Source organism: Strix aluco, chromosome 1 (assembly GCF_031877795.1).
Source record: "Strix aluco isolate bStrAlu1 chromosome 1, bStrAlu1.hap1, whole genome shotgun sequence".
NCBI lineage: Eukaryota > Metazoa > Chordata > Aves > Strigiformes > Strigidae > Strix > Strix aluco.
The window spans coordinates 163,616,073-163,639,214 of NC_133931.1; the positions used below are offsets into that span (position 1 = coordinate 163,616,073).

Here is a 23,142-nt window from a genome sequence, read left to right on the forward strand (position 1 = left end):
TGAACATTAAAAGCATCATGGTATGGCTAAAGTCTTTATTCAAAAAGACTTAGGAAGAGTGCAACTTTTGGTGAACCAAGTTAAAACTAAATGATAAGATAGAGCTGGTCTATCACTTGAGATGGATCTGAGCCAAAAAGCTCTACCTAAACTTCAAAGTGTTCATAATCTCATCAGGGATCCCAAACCTCTCCCTCTTGTACAACTACTTAACCCAAACGTCAGATCTACGTGCTGGCAGACAGCGAGAGAGAGTAGTTTTTAAGGTTAGGACAGAACATTTACTTCCCTTAGGCAGTGTTATATTTTCCACTTATGCTGAACTACACTTAAGCTTTTTATCTCCAAAGGTTGACTGGGATGTTCTCAGGCCTGAGTCTGTAGGATGCTGAGTGCTTTGCGGGAGGTGCTGAAAGCTTTTAAAACCCACTGACGTCATTGCTTGTTGATGGCTTTCAGCACTTTTGGACGGTGGGTGTGGGAGGGGTGGCAGAATCAGATGCCAACATATTAAATTTTCCTGACACAATAAAAACCTATAATCATGGCAGATTGCCTTCATACCTTAAGTCTAAACAAGAAAAAAATTAGTTTTGCGCGTTTCTGCCAGAAATAAGTAGCACAGTGTAAGTAAATCACATTGTTTATACCACTTATTCTATGTGCAATGAAAACAAGAACAGCTGTTCCTTGACTGCTCTGTTTGTAACAAATGTGCACTGTTAGCCCTTATAATAGCAAAGTTTACAAGATCTGCCATCCTTTCCCTTACACTCTGTTTTTCTTGGCATTTATAAAGTTAGTTATTAACGTTCATTCCAGTTTAAAAAGTGCCACAAAATGTCTCTCTTGAGGACAAAAAAAAAAAAAAGAAAACCAACCCTGAAGCCCAAAACCCCTATGCAGCTTTTTTTCCTCCCTGAAAGTGGGAAAAAAAAAATGTATCGGGCACATTTCCTTCACTAGGTATACACAGCCTTCGAGTACCAGATAAGATAGCTTGTGCATTACATATTACAGGACAAATCCTTGCTCCATTGGCAGCAATGGTACTTTTCTTTCATTGATTTGAACAGGACTAAGATTCAAGAACGTCAGAATGGGACCGGAATGAGTTCTCTGGGTAAGCAACACAGCTGTCAGCAAACTTTTCTTACAGTCTGTTACATTAGTTTATTACGTGTCATCTTGAAATCAGTTAAATTTCTTGCCAGCAAGGTTCTTCTGAGGACCACACACGTCTTACACATAGGAATCTACTTCTCATTTCCAGCCTAAATGAGTAGCTGATAACTCTTTGATCTCATACCTTTTACTTTAATAGCTCTTCTTCCTCTTGAGCTCTTTTCTATTTCTAGACTGAAGAAGCCAAGCTCTTCTTTTTTCAGTCTTCTCCAGTAGAACAGACCCTAAATTTCTGTGATCCTTTTAGTGGTTCTTTGCCCCTTTCCAGTTTGAATTCATCTCTTTTGCAACAAAGGTGACTTGAAATTTACTGTTATATCCAGGTGAGATCTCAACAATATTTTGTACAATAGCAGCCAAAAACCTCCTTCTTTGTAGATATCCTTTGGCTCATATGGCCAGGATGATATTTACACACTCCTTCACCATGGTACCTTGATAGTCCATAGATATCTGGTAACAGGCCCAAAAAGGAGATTTTCTTATGTCATTTGAAAATGAAGTGTATTCATGATCGTTATATTCCTGTGTTCTTGTACTGACACTGTTAACTTTGATAGCTCTCTCTCACCCCAGTGTCAACCTCTCACTGTGATTTTAAAGGATTGTTCTCTCTCTTCTCAGTCAAAATTCTGGTAATTAGTTTCTAAAGGTATGGAAACTATATACATGATTTTCATATTGAAGGTAATACTCTCTGCAATTAACTTTAATTGCACGCCCTTATGGTCTTCCAGTATAATATTCTAAGCTTTCTCTTTTATTGCCAAAGTTGACCTGCACATTTTTAAATACTTGGCTTTGGTCCCAAGGGTAGAGGCTGGGTACATTAATACTGTAGCTCCCCCTTAGATTTGGAACAGCTCCAATGGCAAAACCCAGGTGATTACTGCCTATTGCTTTTTAGCTTTGGTTATATTTCTAACATAAAATTTGCGTTCAAGTGTTGCTTTAAAGTTTTAAAAGAGAAAAATGAGGCAGCTTCTAGAACTGTAGAAAGATATTTAGGCTCTCTAAACTCCTTCTCCTGACACTGAACCATGTGGGCAATTTCAATATTGACTAAGTAAAAAGTACAGAGAGGACAGAAGCTGCTACACGTCTTGCCAGAGGATCTAATGGAAACCAGAGCTGTGCTTGACCAAGTGCTGCTCAGATGGGCACTGGTAAAGGGGCCTTGTCCTGGAGAACTGGCAGACCAGCGCGCGACACGTCAGCGGGCACGGACAGGCTGCAAGAGGCTCTCAGCTTCAACTACACCCAAGCTGTGGGTAACCAGAGGCCACCTCATCATTCACCGTGGTGGCCGCCTTCAGCCTCATCCCAGCTGGGTGTACAAAAGTCCCTCTGAGGGAATTGAAGGAATTCAGGTTAAAAAAGCATCTCACCTGCAGCTGAGGAGGGCAGAAAGAAAACCTCACTGGGATGTGTCATCCCTGGCCTGTTGGGCCCAGCCTCGCCTCTGCCCTTGGTGTAGGTTGTAAGGCAGCGCCACCATACCCACAGCTGGGCGAGAGCCACTCCCCGAAATCACCAACCACAACAACAACAAAAAAAGAAAAAGGAAAAAGAAAGGGGGGGGAAGAGGAAAACGCACGCCCCCTTCGAAACTACATTTCCCAGGGTGCCTCTGCCCTCGCCGGCTTCCCGCCCCTCACATGACAGCTCCGCGGCCGCGCCATGGCGGAAGCCGAGGAGAAGGTAGAGGCCGTGAGGGCACTGTCCCGCCGGAGGGGGCGAGGAGCGCGGCAGGGAGCGGGGCGGCGGGACCGGGGGCCGGGCGGCCCTTGGGAGCGGCGGGGCGAAGGGACAGCGGGCGTGTGAGGGGGCCGGGGGCGTCAGCCAGCCCTGCGGGGGGCGCCAGGGCCGGCGGCGGGGCGGGAGCGGCGCCCGGAGCCGCGCTGCGCTGGGGCGGAGGAGAGAAGATGGAGACGGCGGGGCGAGGCCTCCTCTTCCCCCGCCGCGCTGCGGCCGGTGGGGCTGACCGAGGCTGCCTGTCGGGTTTTGTCTGGAAAAAAAAAAAAACCCAAACAACATGACAGACGGCCAGGGGAGGTGGCGCAAGCCCTGAGGGCTCCGCTTTTTAGATAACACCCGATGCAGGAACCTGGGGCTGGGCGGGAGGGAGAGGTTTAGAAATGGAGCTGGCACCCCTGCAGAGCCAGCTGAAGGGGCCGTCCAAAACGGTTGAGAAGCTGTCGTTTACCGAGCGGCACAGGAGACGTGAGCAAGTTCATCTCAACAGGGGAGTTTTCTCCTGAGGCAAAATTTGAGGAGCTTAGTGCTTGTGACCCGTCGTTCCTCCTAAAGCTCCCCCTGCCTAGACCACTCCTTCCCGAGAAAAAATAAAGTAAAAACAAGAAGAGAAGTTCCCAGTCCTTTCAGATAGTTTCTCAATGTTTCTTTGCTGAGCCAGGACTTTGACACACGGCAAAGATGTGTGATGTTTGTCTGTCTCGAATGCCTAAGGGTGGGGAAGTGTTAGAATTACCTCAAGGGAATTGGCCTTAATTGGAGATTGGCACCTGGTTTCCACCTTCCCTGTTGTCAGGGGTTTTTGGGAGGGGTTGGCTGTTGTGGGAGAGGCTTCATCGCCTGGTTTGCTGAGTTTTGAATTGTTGGTAGCGTTTGAAAGGGTTCTTGGGATAAAAGCAACTCTGACAAGTCTTCTTACCTAACAATAGAAGAAATTAAAACAGCCTGTGCTTTGCTTTCTTCGGACTGTAGAAGGAAAGTTACTTTATTTGTTTCTGTTTGTTTCCTGTGGGGAGCAGGTACACCCCTACTGAAAGGGATGTGTATGTTGCGTGTGTAGGTTTCTTTGAAACCCTGGTCCAATAGTTTTCCTGTCCTAGCAGCTTTAAGTTATGGGCCTAAACATATAGTGAATAGCATCTGATGTTTGTAAAGGCCGGGAAGGGAAAACCCTATAACCATCATATTGGAAAGCCAGTTTAAGAATTTATTGAGAAGTTATGTTGGATCTGCTAAGTGAGAGGCCATAATGGTGAGAGATTACTTCACATTTCTGTGGTTTCTTCCTCCGTGTTCCCTTTCTCTGTTCTTAGGCTGCCTGAGCAACAGCATTTGCCAGCTGGCTGAAGTGTGCTGCTGATTTTCCCCTAGAGTCTTAGACGGACCAATGACAGCTATTCCTACATGATTTGGGATTCTGGTCGTCTACAAATCCCTGTTGAGGGATTTCCTTTTCACAGTTACAAGACTACTAAAAAGTAGAAGTGGGGGATAATCCTCTCGGTTCATGCATTTGGAGGGAGGGGAGAGAAACTGAACAAACCCCAGGGCAGTCATAACTGCAGTTTACTCCTCCGGTTTGCCTGCACGAGTGGGAGAACTCGGGCAAAAAGCTTTTCATAGTAAGTTACTAGCAAAGGGAGTTAGTAGGTAAGTGTCAGTTCCAAGCACCTTCAGCTAAGTTCTTGTCAGGGAACAAATACAGTTTCTATGTTTCTTTCCTAAGCCAAGACTCCCTCTGAATTTTCGCATGTTATTTTCTGCAGTAAAACATAAAGGCCATGAAGCATTTGCCTGAATTTGTATGCCGTTTATGAAAGTTGCAGTGACTTGTGAATACAGTAGGGATACAGCATAAATGTCCTAAATCAAAACAGATTGATACTTTCTTGGTTCACACAGGTTGATTATTTGAATCAACTTCTGGTGTGCCCTGATTTTGTAGGTCAATATTTTCCAGGGATGCCCGTGCATGTAACAACTTGCAACTCAGTTTAATCTTTATTAAGTGACTCAGGCAGAGGTAAGGATCAGCTGTTGTAACAGCAAGTGGGCTGTTACTCCACTCTGCACGTCTGTAAGTCTGTCTGTGTGGTGTTAGATAGGGAGCTCATCTTGAAAATTATCGTCGCTGTCTTTCCCTACATTTGTGTTCTCCTGAATAGCCAAAGCAATTAGAACCATGGGGGGAAAAAAGCGTAAGCTGCACTAGAAAGTCTTATGTGTACCAGCAAAAATGTCACTTGCTGTAATTGCTGATTTTGTTTGGGAGAACAGATTTTTACCTTTTTAAGAAAGTTCTCCTGTTGTTACAAACTATGTGAACTATATCAAAATGGTAGTGCTAATAGTTTTGATTTATTAAGGAGCTGAGTAGGCAACTCCTGGTATTCAGAAGAGAAAGGAAGAGTTTTTTTATTAGGAATCTGGTGATATTTTGCATTGGACTTCGTATGTTGCTCTAGAACATCCAGTAGGCTGGCAGTGTTACACTACAGTATTGTAGTTCTGTCCTTATTTGGTTATTATTAAGGAGAATTTAAGATGCACAAAGATTATATGTAACAGATTTGTTATTTCCTGAAAGGTAACTGCATCTCGTGAGTAGAGACCCTGAGACTGATGGACAAACAGTTGTACTTGCGAAGTCAAACCTAAGCTTGAAAGTATGCCAGGATTTTACTCCCTCTTCATCTTCCCTTGACTCCCATGTTCCTTCTGCTTGGAATTTCTCAACTCATGTCGTGAATATAGACTACACAGATAACCCTTCTAGGGGATGTGTATTTTAGAGGGGGACCTGGCTGTAGCGAGTAAAATGGAGGAAACTGATGGCAGCAATCATGGAAACACCTTGCACTGTGTTTCAGGTAGCAAGTAGAAATGATGGTTTTCTTTTCCCCCATCTGTTGTGATGGTCACTGTGGTCACTAAGGGCGAACCTCTGCTAACGCAAAGATGGCATTTGCTTTTTGCCTAGAGGTCACAATCAGTGCATTTTATAAACGTGGAAAATAAATAAATGTGGCAAACTAAAAATTACACTGGTTGTCAGTGCATTAAATTTTCTTCCCTTCCCATTTCTCTTTAAATTGTTGGTAACTGTATCTTTTTTTTTTTGCCTTCTCTGGTGAAATTCTGTACCTATTTATCTTACTGTCCAAATACTACTTCATAAGATTTGAAATGCTGCCTTCTCTCTCGCTCGTTCTTTGTTTATATCATATTTTGTTGTTAAAACGCTTACATTCACTGTCAGCGTATTAGTTGTAACCTTTTATTGCTATTGATAACGATAAATACGTTAAGTAAATCTTCATTTTGCTGACCTCTTTGAGGAGGCATTGCATCAGCAGATTTTCTCAGTGGACAGGTGAGAGATTAGCAGGAGTTGACTTACAAAATTTTTTTTTTTTGTAGGGCAGTAAGAATCATTGTCTTGCCAGAGGGAGATGTTTTAAAGGTACAGTTGCTTCAAAGGCAAGAGAAAGCCACGTGGCTTGCATTGACATGGGATGGAAAGGAGAAAGTCTCTAAGTGCTGGATTTCTATGGAAAATGGTTTGAAATGATTTAAGTTTAAAATAAGCCTATCAACAGCTGAGTAGTTGAACACCAAAGCTAGTTTGTGGATAACTTGAGAATGCTGTTCTGCCTCGCAAGTCAAGACACGGGCAGTTGCTTTGCAAAACTTGCTACCACGTGTGGAAGGAGGGAAGCTTTCACAGGGACAGGTTCTCAGATGATCCGATCACTCTTTTAGGGTAACTGACAGTCAACTGGTGCCACTGAGTGTCAGTGTGGCGCTAGATTGCAAGTGCAAGCACAAATTGGGTGTGAACAGAAAGGATGGAAACTGAACTTTGAGTTGCTTCTGCTTTGCCCTCTGTTTCTTAATAAAGGTTTTAAAAGTGCTTTAAAAAGGGAAGTGCTGCTCAGTTATATTTGTATTTAGCTAATTTCACCTTTGTTCTTTGTGTCATTTTCAGGAAACCAGGTCTAATGAGGAATCAACAGATGAATCTGAGGTAAACCTGCCTAAAATGCTTCACACTTGAATCTGTGTCAGTGCTAGTTCTTGTCACTATAGAGGGAAAAATACTACCTCATTGGTTGCTTTTAGAAGTTTTGCCAGTACTGCACAGCAAGGAATGTTAATCTGGGTTTAAATTATTAAAAAGGAGCTGTGATTGCTATTAGAAGCTTCTTTGTATTTAAAAACCCCCACAATCGCCCCATTAGAGTAAAATGAATTATGTTGAGAGACAGATTCAAGTGCGTGCACTTCTGTTTTGATCAAATGAAAATTTAATTGTCAGTATAATTATATATGCAGTAATACTACTTGCAGGTAATTACTGTGTTCTTTTACTAGCTTCACAGTCTAGATTTAATCATGTTCTGTGGAGTCTCTGTTCTAGAGATGACATTTTGTCAAAAATTGTCTCACATTGTGGAGAAGTCTGCCTACCGTGCTGTAGGTGCTGGAAAAAGTGGGCTGGGGGTGAGGAGAGGAAAGCAGCTACAGAGGGTTCAAGAATTTTTCCCCAAACAGCAGTGTACTAACTCCAAACCTGCCATCACTGAAGGAACCATGAGAGATCTGGAAAGGGATACTTGACTTCAGTGTGGTCTAGGATGGCTACAGGAAGGAAGAAATAAGGGTGGTTGAGCAGCTTTGGTTGTGGCCACCAGCAAGGACAGATGACACAGAGCAGTATGTATCTCAGTGAAAGTGGCTCCCAGACTTCCAAAACTTAATGGACTTGCTGTTAGGAGGATTTTCGGTTCTTTACGTAGTGACAAATCTTCATTCTTGGGATCTGGGTTTAAGCACTAAGCAGGCAGAAATCCTAATTTCCAAGACAGTGGGTACTGCAGTGGTGGATTCTGAAAAAAATTTTTTGCAGAGGATGGTGGCTTTATTTCTCGTGGGATAATTTTTTTCCCCTCTGCCTTTCATGAGTGGCTGTCTGCAGTGGCACTGTAGGTCATTCCTGGCGAGAAGCAGGGATTTCTTTGGCCCTTTAACCTTGCTGTGTGTAACAGCCACCTGGACCAGACTTTTTTTGCCCAGTGTGCAGTGGTTTCATTCTGGATGTTGCTTTGGATGTGAAGTGTGCATAGACAGTCACTGGACAACAACTCAGTGTTTACTAGAATAGTAATTCTCTCAAGGGTTGACGTTCACAGGATGGTGAACACAAATATCTGCTGAGACCTTCTTTTCCTTTAAAGCCTGTTGCAAGTGAGAAATTGTTTTAGTGGCCTTTTTAATGGCCTTTCAACATTTCAGTCCATAGTATATAAGTATTTACAGCAGAATTAATGATAAATGGGTTGCCAGGTTGTCAGGGTTTTACCTTAAGTAAAAATAGGCATCATGCAGTTTTCACAAAATTGAAAGTCATGAAATTTCAACAAAACCTTTGTTAAAGTTGATGTCTATTTTAATGTTAATTTCACACGTGTAGAGAAGTGAAAAGGAAATTTTCATGTTGAGAATGAGGATGTTGGATCTGACAATCCAATTGTCATTCTAATGCCTGTGAAAACACTTTTCATGTCTTTGAATAGTAAGTCCAGTCTGTAGTGTCTTGACACTGTGCAGGTAGCTGATGAAATGAAACTTTGAAACCATGTTTAGAAAGTACTTAAAAGTTAGTAATGAACGATTTTCACAGTCTTAATTTTTACATCACTTGTTAGACTGTTTCTAATGATCATTCAGATATAAACCAAAAATAGTGGTAGAATCACAAAGTCTTAAATGTTGTCAGTGCTTGCTTATATTATTTGAGGTACGGTCAGCAATAGGATTGAACTGATCGCTTCACTCTTAGCTCTTGTGAACATAAAATTGTATTATTTCTTTTGGGTGGCCTATAGTTTGAATAATCAGGGATGGAGTTTATGGTGGCAGTACTAGAATCTGAGACTCTAATCCTTGTGACCTGTGTCCAGTTTTACCCGTTAAAAAATATAATATTTATGGCAGGGACTTTATAGACATCCTGTCATCATAGTAATAAAGATTTTTACATATACAGTTGGTCTTGCACTTAATTTTCAATTTTATGCGAAGAATTTAAATTATTACTGTTGATTTCAGAGGGCACATGACACATATCCAAGCTTTACTATAGAAATATTTTCTATTATGGAGGAACGTAATTTTTAAATTCCTGGGTTTGAGTGAATGATGTCCTGTCTGAATTGGATGTGTAAGCAAAAATATGGACTTTTTTCCCGTATTTTACACTGCTGTGCCATTATCTTAGTACAGAATCAAACATACGGTGATTCTGTTTTATGCAGCAACTCTTTTAGTATCCTTCCTTTAGTAGCTCCTAGTAAATAAGATGCTAATTGTAACTTGCTACCTGCTTGGTTTGTTTTGAATGACAGGCACTTTAACAAATGCCAGGATGCTCACACAGTCTTGGTGGTAGAGCTTTATAACAGGCCTCAAATGTGGGAGTCTGCAAAAATTAACAGTCTTGAATATATGTGAGCTAAGAGCCCTTTATTGTAAGTTTGGTTCCAACTCGGGCTTCTCAGCAAATTGAGTTCCTAAGGCTGCTTAAGTCTTAATATTTTTCAGCTGTTTAAATCAGAATGTGTAAAATTCAAAGGTGTCAATTAGCCAGAGGTGGTGCATATGTTGAGATGTTAAGCAGACTTTTCAGTGTGGAGATAGGGTAGTTACTTGTGTCAGCACCTGTAGAAATGTAATAGACATTTCCTGATAACTACAATACAGTTTAGACTTTTATTTCGTATCCTTATGTATGATATAGGGTATTATAAGCTGCTTCTTTTCTTATAGACAGACTGCTACATATTATACAGTGATATGATGCAGAAGCAGTATAGCTAACACAGTCTTTTAATTCTCAGGAGAAGAACCTACTTGGTTTGCTAAATAATTCTGCTGCAGTCTTGAAGCACAATTATTTTCTTGTATCTTCTGATTTTGGTTGTTCAGTTTTGGATTTTTTTAATTGTGCTTGTGAAGTATATTTGCTTTATTTCTCCCAACCCTGTCTAATCATCAAATACGCTACATTTGGGGCTAAGCCTGATGAGCAGGTTTGTTTGGCTGAAAAGTCTTAGTACAATGTGGTTTCATTGGCTTATTTAATTTTATTTTACAGCTACATGTTTGGATTGTCACATTTGATGAGATCTTAAAAATAGACAACAAAGTAATCAGACTTTTGGCTGTTTGTAAACTGTGGAGGAAAAAAGTCTGCATAAATTATGTACAGCCTGAATCTGTATTTCAGTTTTCAGATTAATTTTCTTCCTTGCAATGTCTCTGTTTCTGTAAAATCTTACTTTTCTCTGTTGAGTTGTTTTCTGTCAGGCAGATACTTACATTTTGCCAGCTAATTAGCAAAAGATGATGCTAGTAAATGTGTAAGTAAATAGTTAAGTTTTCTTCGGTAGCGGTGCAAGGTGGTGGTCAGATGCACAATAGTATTTTTCTTGCATTTAAGTTGCTGCTGCTGCTCAGCTTGTAATTTTGTCCTTGAAAGTTTTGCTTTTAATGAGAGAATCCTGTTATATTACATAATGGACTGATGTGAAGCGATTTAAACAAATTGTTATTTTAATTTAAAATGTGAGCTTCTTTAATTTAAAACAAGGGGTAATTAGAGTACAGTAACACACACACCAGCATGTTTTATGAAGTGCATTCATGAATCACTTGCATTCTATGAAGAATATCTCTTAATTCAAAAGAAAGTTTATTATAGAGCCAACTTGAGTCTTCCCTGAACCTCCATGCTGCTCTGCACTGCTATAGAGTGCATCTATTTACAGTGTGTTGTAGTTACACGGTATGGCAGAGTCACCATTCACTATGTTATACTATAAATCTTGTGAGGTCAGGTGAATGTTATTTGTGTTTTCACTGTACATGTAGTGCACAAAACATTTCCATTAAGACTTAATTTGTACTGATAAAACCCTATATTGTACCCTGGAAAATTGCTGGTCTGCATAAATTAGTAACAGTTATTTTAGGTAACTTGTATGTAGCAGAAAAATGTTTGGAACCATGCCTTGGGGTCCTAGGACCTACATCTTCGCTCTCAACCTCAGACTTCATGTACGGGTTAATTATGCTCTGCATCTTTCTTGCCTGTGTGCCTCCCCCTGCCTCTTATAAAATGGAGCAATAGTTTCCTATCTTTGAGAAGAGAGGGTTTCAAACCCCATTTGTGAGTGTGAAGTACTGATAAAATTAAAGTCGTGATGTATCAAAAACCAGAACCTTAATACTTGATGAATCAAAGCTGAGTTATCATCCAGGAATTTGTGTAGTTATTTGTTAAAGTTTTCCACTCCATTCTAATTCACTGCTGGGGCTATGAGTGGATTGCCCTGGTCCAGTCCGTGTGTTCTTTACAGGAAGCACCTTTTCAAGAACACGTGTCACCGGAATCATAAAATTAGTGCTATGTCCCATTAAATGATCCTGTGATTATGTAAGGAGTTTCACTGATTTTTTTTTTTTTTGATTTTTTTTTTTTTGGTAGGTGCTGCAGTACAGGCTAAATTTTTTTGTTTTGTATTGTTGACCTGTTAAAAGAAACCACATAAAAAAAATAGGCAGGTGGGTGCAGATGTTAATTTTCTGCAAAAAGTTATTAAAAATAATATATATATATTTAAATTGCATTAGTATGTTCGTTGCAGTTTTTTAACTAGGTACTTACGTGTGTTAGTCATCAGTGTCGCATATGTTTCCATTCTAGCATTTCCATTTTTATATCTCCTGGTCTTAATTTTTTTGGCCTGTTTTCTGATCTTTGATCACTGGATCCCTGTGAAAGGAATATGTTTGTTCATTTAGTTTATTCTTTTAGTTTTTTAAACACTATATTAATGAATTCTATGAGACTTCGTAGAAAGTATTGTAGAAATTCTTGGTTAGCCCAGTGCTCAAAAAATTTATGGTGATTTAGAAATATCCCTCACTGATACACTTTTACAGCTGAAATTGATAGTGATTTTGTACTTTAAAGTTTTCAAAATTCATCAGAGTAGGAGCAGTTAGGAAACATGTAAGCCTTAAAAAGAGGCAACTAAAAAGCCTTGATGTTTTCCTTTTCAGTGCACTCCAGATCTAAGTCTTGTAGGTTGGGTCTGGACTAGGTCAAAGCAATTAAATCATTTCAAGTAAATAAAGCATCTGGTAAAAAAAGCTCCTTGTCATACTCTGTTTCCATCAAAATGCTCTCTTAACATGGAGTGTGGAGCATTGGGCTGGAAGAGGTGAGCTCTTCTGTGACCAGTGGCTTTTGAAGGGGCATCAGCATTGCATCAAAAAATGGATGGTTGAAAAGTAGATTTGGCTACCATACCTCAGTCCAGCTTGCCTTTTTTTGTCTCCTGTCTGACCTTTGGCAAAGTACTTCTTTTCATCATGCCTCTTCCTTATTATTGCATGGCTCCACACTAGGTTGCCATTTTTCTCTTCCAGTTGTTTTAGAAATATAAAATGGGAGAAAAGTGCTCAAAAAGGATATTATGTTTCACATACCTAAGCAATCCAAAGAGAGATTGCTTCCCCCTGCATGGCTTTAAGTGAAATTGGCCTTTTAAATGGGGAGAATGGAAGGAAGAGATATATAAATTCCAAATAGAAAGTTCTCCTCCTGATTAGTGAGAAAATGTATCATGCAAATAATTTATCAATTTGAGTCAGTAGGATGAGCATAGTAAATAATTTATTGAAGTTTAAATGGAATCTTTTCATACATTAATTTGAAAAACAAGTTTGCAGTGACTAGTAACTAACATTATAATGTACATCGTTAGAGGATTGACTTGCAGGAAAAATGGATTATTGCTATATTCTTTTAATATCTTCTGGTTTTGAGTGAAAATTAGATACTCCATTTAATGAGCTATTAATATTAACCAGAAGTGCCTGTTCTATCAGTGTGTTGTGGAATACATTAAAAAATAAAAATGCTGCTGTGCGTGCTACATAAATTAAATGCAATTGCAAAGCTAGTGTGTTTACAGAGTATGCAGATGTGGCTTCTCCAAAATACTGAATGTATTCATCTGGGTGGAATAACACTCTGGGCTGGAAAAAGGAGAGTAGCGGGGAAATTCAGCCATTTACCAGCTAGCTCTTCCACCGTGGTGAGTGGGTGAACTTTAAAAACTGCTGTTCCCAAAACTGCACTGTAGGGTTTTCATATGCAGTACATCACAAGGTGGCAACCGGGCTGCTTGAGTAGTGTTCATGGGGGAAACAAATGTTTGCCCAAACTCCTTACTCAGCAAAAGGAAAATACAAGTAGAAATGCGTAGTTTCATTGAGAATTGAACTGTGTTTGGATTTTTCATTGTTGGAATTGGATTTGGACATGGAGGATAAAACAGCCTATCCTGTGCTGCCTCTGTATGGTGCACTTGATGTGGATGGACTGATCCTGTGCTTTTGAACACTGAAGTGGATTTGGAAGTTTTCAGGTGTTCTTTGCCATGCACAAAGCTACCAGTAAAATAATACAAATTGATGGGTGTTGAAATGAAACCAAATTGCACTATATGGACTTTTTACTACTCTTTTTTTTTTTTTTTAAACATGCCATTTATGATGATTGCTCATGTGCAGTATGTCATCTGTGTGTTACTTCTGCTTCACAACTTGGCTGGTGCCCAGCTCCTTCAAACTTGTAGGAGTGAATCTTCAATTGGTGTTCCGCAAATATGGTGTGACATTCTGTATACCACAATAGCCTTGTGAAGAAATAAAATGCTCTTTGCTTTGCTTTTCATCTCTGTGTCATTTCATACTGTGAATGCAGCCCATTTTGATACATATTCACAGGCAGCCATATCATCTTAATTCCTTGCTCCTGGTGTATATCTGCATTTTCCCAAAGAGGTCAAGGTATTAAATAAATCCCTGCAGAAAATGGCCGGGGAGAACAGAGAACTGCTGTGTGAAATTTTACCATCCTAATCCATATTTACCAATTTTACAGCCAGGTACTGGGAAAGTATTGGTGATTTGCCTTATGAGGAATCATAAAGGAACTGGATGGGAGGTTATTCACTTCCTTAACTGAGCTAACATTACTGTATTTTCACCACAGATTAGGGGGAAAGATTTTTAGCAGCATAAGGCACAGATGTGTTTTCATGGTTTAGAAATTTCAGTCTCCATGCCTTTTGTTGTCTTGTGTAGTAATAGCTGCAGAATAGATACCAATTCTCATACTGATTGGAAACTTGAATAGGTTTTACAATTATTCCAAATGATTGTAACATTTATTCCAAACTATATTAATTTTCACAAAACCTGTGTTTATACAGGGTTCAAAATACAGCAATCTGTGCTCTTTTGCACAGTCCTGCAAGTGTTACAAAACTTGAGTAAATAACCAGGTCTTTTACGAAGGTAATGATGTCCTCCATGTCTGCCTCAGTAATTTGCATCTTTGTTGAAGTTACTACCCAGGTTGTCACTTCAGATCAGTAACTTTATAATATGGCTCTCTTTTTATAGGAAATGGCGGGTTTTTTTCTTTTCTCTCTTTTTTTTTTAATCTAATTTTGGTTAAGCAGGCTAATAAACAAGGCCATGGATGTTCCTAGTTTTTATTCACTATTGCTCTGCCTACTTTTGAACCAGTGACTTCAAGACGAAATGCTCTTTGCTATTCTCATTCTTAAACCAACTAATTTATTTGTTTCTGCTTTGTTAAGATTTTCTTATAGGAACAAACGTTTTAATACAGAAGTAACAGAGGAAGAGAGTTATGTTCTCTCAATAAGTTTTAGTCTCCAGAGGCTCTGATAAAGTGCTCAATATTTAAATTCAGCACAGTAAATAAAACAAGAACTTGGAATAAAGTTGTGTTCCAATTTGTGCTCTATCTAGCAAACTGGGCTTTTGAAGGTTAAAGGCCTTAGTCTGAGTTTTTCTTGGCATCCCTTTAGTGTTAGCAATTTGATTGTATTGAGAGAAATTGAGTCAGGATCCTAATCCTGAAAATAGCATAGGTAGTCCCTTTATCATTGAGACAGGAACACACATCTGGAAACGGTATCCTAGGGATGGAGAAACAGTAATGATGAAGCTGCACTTTGTAATAGTTATGTATTCTTCTACTATAATTCTTCTTGTTTGCTCTGTGTCACTCGGTTCTTCAGCACAAGTGGATATATCTGCCAAAACAGCAGAGGACAGAGTGCTTTCTTCTGGTTTGCTTTTGGATTTGTTTTTGCATTTAAAAGAAGGTGGAGTAAGACCTAGAAATGGGCAGCAGGGAAGGGGTGACATTTGCATCATTTTAGAACACAGGAATCTTTTTAAAAAGCAAATATGGCCAGATCTACTTGAAGATCTTTAATACATGAGTCTGAGTTGTTATATTTTTGAGGACTCAATGGGCTTTTAAATTGCACTTTGTGTGTTTCTTGGTTATACAAAGTAACAATCGACTACTGTGTTTGCAACAATGAAAACATAAATTTTGGCAAATCTTCATGTTGTGAATTTCCATCTATTTTTATCAGAAATAATGATTGTTTAACTTTTTTTCAATATAAGTGTTTAGGTTCCAGTTGTTGTGAGAAGAAACTTGATTTGGGCTAGGGATTTTTCTGACTCCCATGTCAGAATGGCAGGCAATAGGTTGTCCTGTGGGCCGTTTCCTTCACAAATGGCAGCATCAGAGGCAAACACTGAAGAAGTCCGATGTTACAATGGAAGAAATTTGAGTGAATAGCTACATCTTTTACAAGGATAGGGATATGTCCTCTTTGCCCATCTCAGTAATTTGCATCTCTTGACAAATTTGACTTCTAAAACTTTCCAAAGGCACACCTCCCATCATTTCTGACCAGAACTGGTCATCATCTTCAAATAAGGTGAGCTTTCCAAATGGTGCTAAGGAAGGTTTAAGACTGCTGGCATACATGCTCAATGCAGTTAATAGCAGGTCAGGTCACTTGAAGTTGCTGTAAGGAAACAAAAAGCATGTTTGCTTTTGGGGTAGAGGGAAGTGGACAAATGTCCAAAAATATTCTTGGATCCCTTATACCAATCAATTCCAATTTAATATACTGGGTTCAAAGCTTTTATCTCTCCTCTTTAAAGTACAAGTGATAATCTGATGCCTGCAATCATAAGGCAAGAGTAGGATTTATGAAGAGGTGTTTTGTCGCTATTAAATGGGAATATAACAAGGAAGAGGGGGAGAAGGCAGATTTACCCCATCACAGGTCTAACCAAGGTGTTATACTTAAAATTATGAGCATGATAAGCCGTTTAGCAGATAAAGATTAGGATTTTTTCTTTATTTTCATGTTCTCATAAAACAAAAAACCTATTCAGTATTACTACCAAATAATACAGTGACTTTAAAACATGATCCTGGGATAGAAGTTGAAGGGATCTCCAAACTGTGTTGTGACATTATGATGTTACTTCTTTAAATTCATCAACAGACGTTAGCAATTTGTTACAACTTGCCTTTTAACATTTTCTAAAACTGCTTTAAGAATATTAATCCTCCTGCATGTTATGTCCTGTGTTGCTCCCATGCGATGTTTTCACTTGTAGCAGATTTTCTGCTTAATTTTTTAATTCACTAGCCACATTCCCATGTATTGCAAATGAGCAGCATGTTCACTTGCATATGTGAACCCTGAATTAGTAAAATATAATTGCGTTTTCCTTCCATGTATTTGAAGAACATCTATGGTGTTAAGGCATGGAAGGAGGACGTGTAAATACAGGATGGTAATTGTCTGCATTGCCGAATCCTCTTGTTCGGTGGTCAGTCTTGATCTCTGTCTCTCTGTGAGTTGGCGTGGCTGTGCTGCTGGGATGGAAGCTGTGCTCTGCTTTTTCTTAGATCCAGATTTAGTATATTTGCTGAGCTGTTTATGCTGGGTTCTGGTGTCTTGTGAACAGCTACTTCATGCCAGGCTGTAAGCCGTCATTAAAAAATCTGTAGAGGAAAGCTGTTCTGCCGTGAGGGTTGCCTGTCTGGAAGTGAGCTTCCAACTCAGGATGTGGTGTCTTTGAAGAGTAAGAAAATGGGGATCCTGGCAGGCACACTGGAAGGTGTTGAAACTGGGATGGGAGTCCAGGCTGGGAGGGTTTGGTGAAGTGTTCGAGGGGAGTTATGGGATCAGCAAAGGTCCATCTGAGGGTTGCCAGGGGACAAACCAGAGCAGGTTTGGAAGGGGGAGGCTAGGGGAGGGCTAGGTTCTCTTTCCTCTTGCTTGTTGAGGGCTCAGGACTCTGCAGTCTTAGAAGTGGAGATTAAGCATTACACTGGGAGCCAGCACCCTTAACCTTTTGGCTTTACGTAGTTGGATTATAGGCAGGATTGACTGGTGCTTTGAAGGCAGGCCACCCTCTTCAACATCTGTCTGATGTAGCATTGTGGTGAGCAAAATCACTTGTTTCCTTCTCTGTTGGCATCCCAAAGTCCAGAGTTGCCCCCTCAGCAGACACAGCCCTGCGGAGCTGCAGTAAAGAATTGCCATGCCTGCACCATTGCCTTCCAGATCAGGCTGGAGAAACTGCTTGTTGTCCTAGCTGAGCAAGGGTGTCTAAACTGACACAAAATTTCCAGGGTGGAGAAACTATACAGTTTGTCAGGCCTAAGCACTGCCTTTAGGTACAAAAATATGGGAAGTCTCAGCATTTTAGCATACAGCTATTAGAAAAAGTAAATATCTTTGTGTGAAATATGGTAATTAAGAAGTGAGAAGTGCACATGGGTATTCCTGGAGTGGTACTGGGAATATGGAGATTTGTGTCTGGTCATCTGGATTACCAGATAATCTGGGCCACATTTAGCCTAAATACGATCTGGGTAGAGAGAACTAGAGATGTCAGATTAATGGAATGGTGAACCTGTTTGTCTGAGGGACTCAGTGTTAGGTGAGTATTTTCTCTGAAGAATTTGTGGAGTGGGGTTTAGCAAACCTAAAGTCAAGTTCATTTATAAATCCGTGCTTCAATATTTCTTGACCCTGAATGAAGGGGGATAGTCAGGTCCTAACAGAGGTCTGGGAACTGAACTGGAGAGGGTAAAGACTGAAAATAATCATCATTTCTTTACCAGGCCAAAGGAGGCATTATGACCCATGTGGTACAATTCCCAGGTGTGGTAATGAGGTGAAGATTAAATAAAAAATTTTAGCTGTATAATTTGTTGGGTAGTACGTGCTTCCTCATGGAAGTCCTGCAACAGTTATCCTAAAGCTTGTAAGGTGCTTGTTGGGCACCCTTGTCCAAGCTGAGGTGTGCACAGCCTCCCTGGTGCAGTCCTGCCCTCCCAGGCAATGCTGGTGATAGGGAAGGTTTGTGGATGTCCTAGGGGTCAAGCAGTGGTGTAAACGCCTCTGATGATCCCCCTTTCCTAGCAGTGTGGTTAGAAGTCACCCATTCCGTTTCTCAGCAGGGTACCAGCCACTTGGATAAGTACCCATTGCTCCCATGTCAATTAGGGGATTTGTAGAGGAAAGATCCTTCCCAGCCCACCGTCCCTTTCAGGTTGACGTAGCGCTTAGGGATATGGTGTAGTTCAGAACTGTCAGTGTTAGGTTAATGGTTGGACTGATGATCTTCAAGGTCTTTTCCAACCTAGATGATTCTGTGATATTCTGTGATAAAACCAAAAATGAGACAACCAATCTGACCCCCTGATTAAGACATCATTTCCATTAAAAAGTGAACAGTTGTAGATGGTTATGCTTTGTATCAAGTCAGGATGTTAAGACCAGAAAGATAATACATGGTCTTGGCAACTGGGTTCTGCTGTGTATTTTACTGCACTTTGTGCTCTGCACACACAGAAGAAAAGTAAAGAATTCTCCCTGGAGACTGCATGTGGGGACTTGAGGGACTTTTATGTTTCGGGGTTTTTTTAATAGTTGTTGTTGAATGTCAGTGTAAGTGAAGCTGTCCCCACCAAAGCGCTAAGGGTGTGTTTATTCATTTTTGCATAACTGAGGATGTTCTGTGAACCTTTATTTTAACTCAGAAATAAACAGAGTTGCTTTCTTTGGTTCTACGAGTTTTCATGTAGTTTGTAAACTAATAACTCTGGAGCTTTAACTAGTTAGTTTAATTTTTTCTTCTGTGATAGTGATGACTGTTTAAATAAATAAAAATGCTGATTTCTTAGTAGGTTCTATGTGGTTTCCAAAGATCTGGCCCATTATAAGCGTTAAGAAAAGTAACTCTCACAAATTGCTAAGACACATAGAGGCAGAGCACTTTTAAAGGATGTTAAGCTAGGAGGAAACGAGCTAATTTAACTTTTTTCTTATAATCTCCGAAATCGACGTGAACTTGAAAGCATGAAAAAAATGAAAATGAGCTGTGGGGTTTTTGTTTGGTTTTGTCTTTTTTTTTTTTTTTTTTTTTCAAGACACGGCCTTTTAGGAAGGCCTGTGACATCAGGACCTTGTTGCAATAGTGTGAGTGTAGCTCCTTTGAAATTGCTTGAGTGAGGGACCTTGGGTATCTTGGTATTAGAGTTTAAATGCTTTGCAGGGTCAAAACTTGCAGGCATAAACAAGGCTGGAATAGCGATTGGAATTCTAGCTGGGACTGGACAGATGATGTGCAGCAAAGAGGAAGGGCACTTGCCTTATAATGTATGCACCGTTTATTTCCATAAAGGCTTTGAAAAACTTCGAGGGCAAATCGTGCAGGAAGGATGACACTTTGCTGTCAGTGCCCGTAACATAATTAGAGTATCCGCAATCAGTAGAGCATGTAGTTCATGTGACAGACTGTCCTGTGGGCAGATCCTCTGCGGCAGGAGCAAATGTGGGCTAATGGAATAACTCCGGGAACTGCCCACAGGTTCCTTCTGGAAATTTTCTTCATGAGGACCAATTTCAGATTATTTTTTCTTTTTTCTCTACTCACGATTCCACCACAGTTGTTCCTGTAGGCAAAGCTAGGAAAGACGGGGCATTCAGAAAGGCAGATGAGCATCCCTTGCAGTGGTACTGGCCTTTTGAGAGCTTATTGCATATTTGCAGCTCTCCTCAGTTTTGTAAATCTCCTGCAGAAGAAGAGTTGGTAACAAGCTTGAGACCTACTAGGTGTTAAGTTTGGGAAGAGGAATTTGGTTTCAGTTCAGGAGTTCAGCAGTGACAAATGGAAGAGTTCTTAGTAGAAGGGGATTTGGATTAGTTTTACTGGTTAATTAGAGTATTTCATTCAGTTGGAAATGTGCTTTCAAGGGGAAATGTTTATGGATATCTGTTCTTTACAGGTTCTTTACAGTCTATTTTTAGCAATTTGACTGCTAGTTTCGGCAGTAAAAGGCAAGTAGAAAACTAAATGGAATACAAGTTTCAAATTAGCATTCCTGTGGTTGGAAAAGGGTTATTATTTATTTTACAACACCATGAAGGTAGCTTCCTCCTGTCAGCTCTGTGGGTATCCTTCCCTTTCAGAATTTAAGGCTGCCATGTGTGGAGCACTTTACACATTTTGTGCAGTATCTATTTCTTTTTCTCTTAATACATTTGTCAAGAATTTCAAAATTCAGTGTTGCTGGGCTTGTTTTGTTTTGGGTTTTTTCAGGCAGAAAATACAGAAGAAGTGTTAAGCAGTGGTACAAGAAGTAGGTGCTATAAAATTTATTTTCCAGTGTTTAGAATCCTGTAGAATGGTTTAAAGGACTTCTTTAATTAAAAGTGCCATACACTTAGTAAAAATCCATGTTAGTTGAGCAATTGATTTTTTTTTTTCTTTAAAAAAGGAAAGCTGTGAGTTTTCTTGTATGGGGTAAATGTCACTCTGTTTATATCTTAGCTTTGCTGCAAGTCAGGACTTGTACTATTCCTCTAGGTTGTCATAGAAACGCAGCTAACTGTCATCTCAACTCAGGCTGCTGATGGTTTTATTTGTAGGTTTTCAGGATTATTAAAATTTAACAAAAAATATTGATTTGCTTTTTATTAACACTGGCTTGTGTTTACTTTAGAAGTTCAGACTGCATAAAAGCTTTTCCTGATAGAAAAATACCTTTAAAATTATTAAACTCTGATACTCTGAATAAGAGCTCATCAAATGCATTTAATATCAGGTGGAGAGAAATCTTGCTTTTTTGCAAATGACTTTTTTAATTTAATTTTGTTTACAGAAAAGTGCCCCCACCCTGTTTCAATTCACCTTTTTGCTTGACTTTTACTTGACATAAAAGATACCTGTCAAGAAAGGGTGAAACGGGTACATCATCGTGCCTAATATTTGAAGTTTTTATTTTATTTACTTTTTTGAAGCTTGGCAGCATGCTTCGGTGCACCGACTTTTGAAAGTATATATTTTTTGTATATGTGTGTGCAGGAAAAATTACTTAGTTTTCACTCATAAATAAGACAGGCAAAACTTATTTACAGTAACTTTATCTAATGGTCCATGGATGAATGCTTTTATGCAGACTACTCAAGAGACTAGAATTAACTTTTCACGTTGGTTGCACATTGGATGTCCAGACTCCAGCAACATGTGGGATCTTATAAAAGCTAGATGACTGGAGTTCAATTTTTACTTTTATGAATTTATTCAATGATTACCCATGCATTTCAAGTGTAATCTTTGTAAGCAATGTATAAAATGCGGTAAGGTATTAATTGCTGTAAACTGCATGCATACTTCCTTACGCTCTCCTTCCATCACATGTACACTTTTTTCTTTGACTTTACCTCCCCCTTCTACCCTCTAGTCATTTATTAAGAATCTGTAGGCACAAGGAATTTGGCTGATTTATGTACAGCCCTGTAATTTGACATTGTCATTCTGTCTAGTAACAACTTTGTTCAGTGTTAGATTTACTGAATAAAATTGTTTCTTGGTGGACATTTTGACACCTCACTTCAGACTGCTACGTCATGGACTGTTGACATCCTTATATTAGTCTCATTTGTATTCTGTCATAAAACTCTCAAATAACATTTTAAAAGGGCCTCTCTTTGCAGCATATTTATATAAGCATGGGGGTAAATATTGAGTGTTTCCATGGGTCCGTATGGCTTTTATGTGTTTCATGTGAGGGTATGTACATATTATTACCGTGTGTGATGGTAGCACGCATGGTAAATCGCCATAATATTTAACTGGGGAAAGACTGGCTTTAGTGCTCCAAAGGCAATTTGAACAAAATATGTTTTATTAACAAGTTAATATGTCTCTTTTCCAAATTTATTTTTCAGATCATTAGCTACAAGAAGATGTTGCACAAATATAGTTCTTCTGCCATAGCTCACACTGTGCATTTTTATCTTCTAGGGATTGGAAAGCACTGGTTGGTGGGAAGTAAAGGCACTCCTTTACTAGAGCACTGTACTGGTATATTCTGGTTGCTTAGGAATGAAAGACATGTTTTATGTGAGAAACAGACTCAATGTGTTCATTAGAACGAATAGTGAGTGTAGGAGACTATTATTGCAGGTATAATGTTTCCCAGTGAGGACCAAGGGATATATATGGGTTTGTGTATGTCTATGCATGTATAGTATTAACTGAGTCTTACTGAAGCCTATGAAATCTCTCTCTCGCATTCTACTTCAGTAGACTGTCTGTTACAAATAGATGCCTATGACCAGGGAGCTATTTTGCACCTTGGATTTTCTTTTTCTAAGAGATAAATGTGTTGGGTGTTTTTTGATCGATGAATTTGCTTGCTTGTGTTTTTTAGCTCTGTCTCCTTTCTCTTCACTCTGTGCCACTCAGTGCATCATCTTTCTTTGCATCTGTGCATCAGTGATTTGGTGATAATACCTAACATGCTTAGAAAGAAAGAAAGGAAAGTTTCGGTATTTACCAGAAAAAGTTCCTAACATGCAGATGGTATAGGTAATCATTAGGAATATGCTGTCTCTGGATCCTTTTCCCAGACAGTTTTGCAACAACATATTTATACCTTTTTTGTTTTTCTTTTTTAATGTAAACCCATTGGTGCGTTTTATACAATTAACTTATTCCTAGTGGATTCTTTTATTTTTATTCACAGCATTTTGCCTCTATCCTTTCTACAGAGGTGCAGCATCATGTAAAGGTCTTGAAGTTTCTTATAACCTGCATGCTTTAGCTTAGAGTTAATTGTGGCTTCAGTGGCACACTTTATTTTACCATCATCTGTTTTTCCATGTCCATCCCTTTTATACTTTTCTTCTCAAT

The 23,142-nt window shown here is 39.5% G+C and overlaps 1 protein-coding gene across 2 annotated transcripts in view; it reads left to right on the plus strand.

Annotated features, from left to right (window-relative positions):
* The first annotated feature begins 2,823 nt into the window (after positions 1–2,823).
* The window catches only part of VPS41 (VPS41 subunit of HOPS complex), a 109,525-nt gene continuing 89,206 nt past the window's right edge, over positions 2,824–23,142 (plus strand). The window contains exons 1-3 of one of the 2 annotated variants that reach the window (XM_074843535.1): positions 2,866–2,886; positions 6,361–6,403; positions 6,929–6,967. Coding sequence is in view for 1 of the 2 variants with exons in the window: in XM_074843494.1 (XP_074699595.1) it covers positions 2,866–2,886; positions 6,929–6,967 (60 nt within the window). In the remaining variant the exon portion in view is untranslated. Of the gene's footprint in view, positions 2,887–6,360; positions 6,404–6,928; positions 6,968–23,142 lie in introns of both variants that reach the window. The other variant, XM_074843494.1, reaches the window with a different exon arrangement.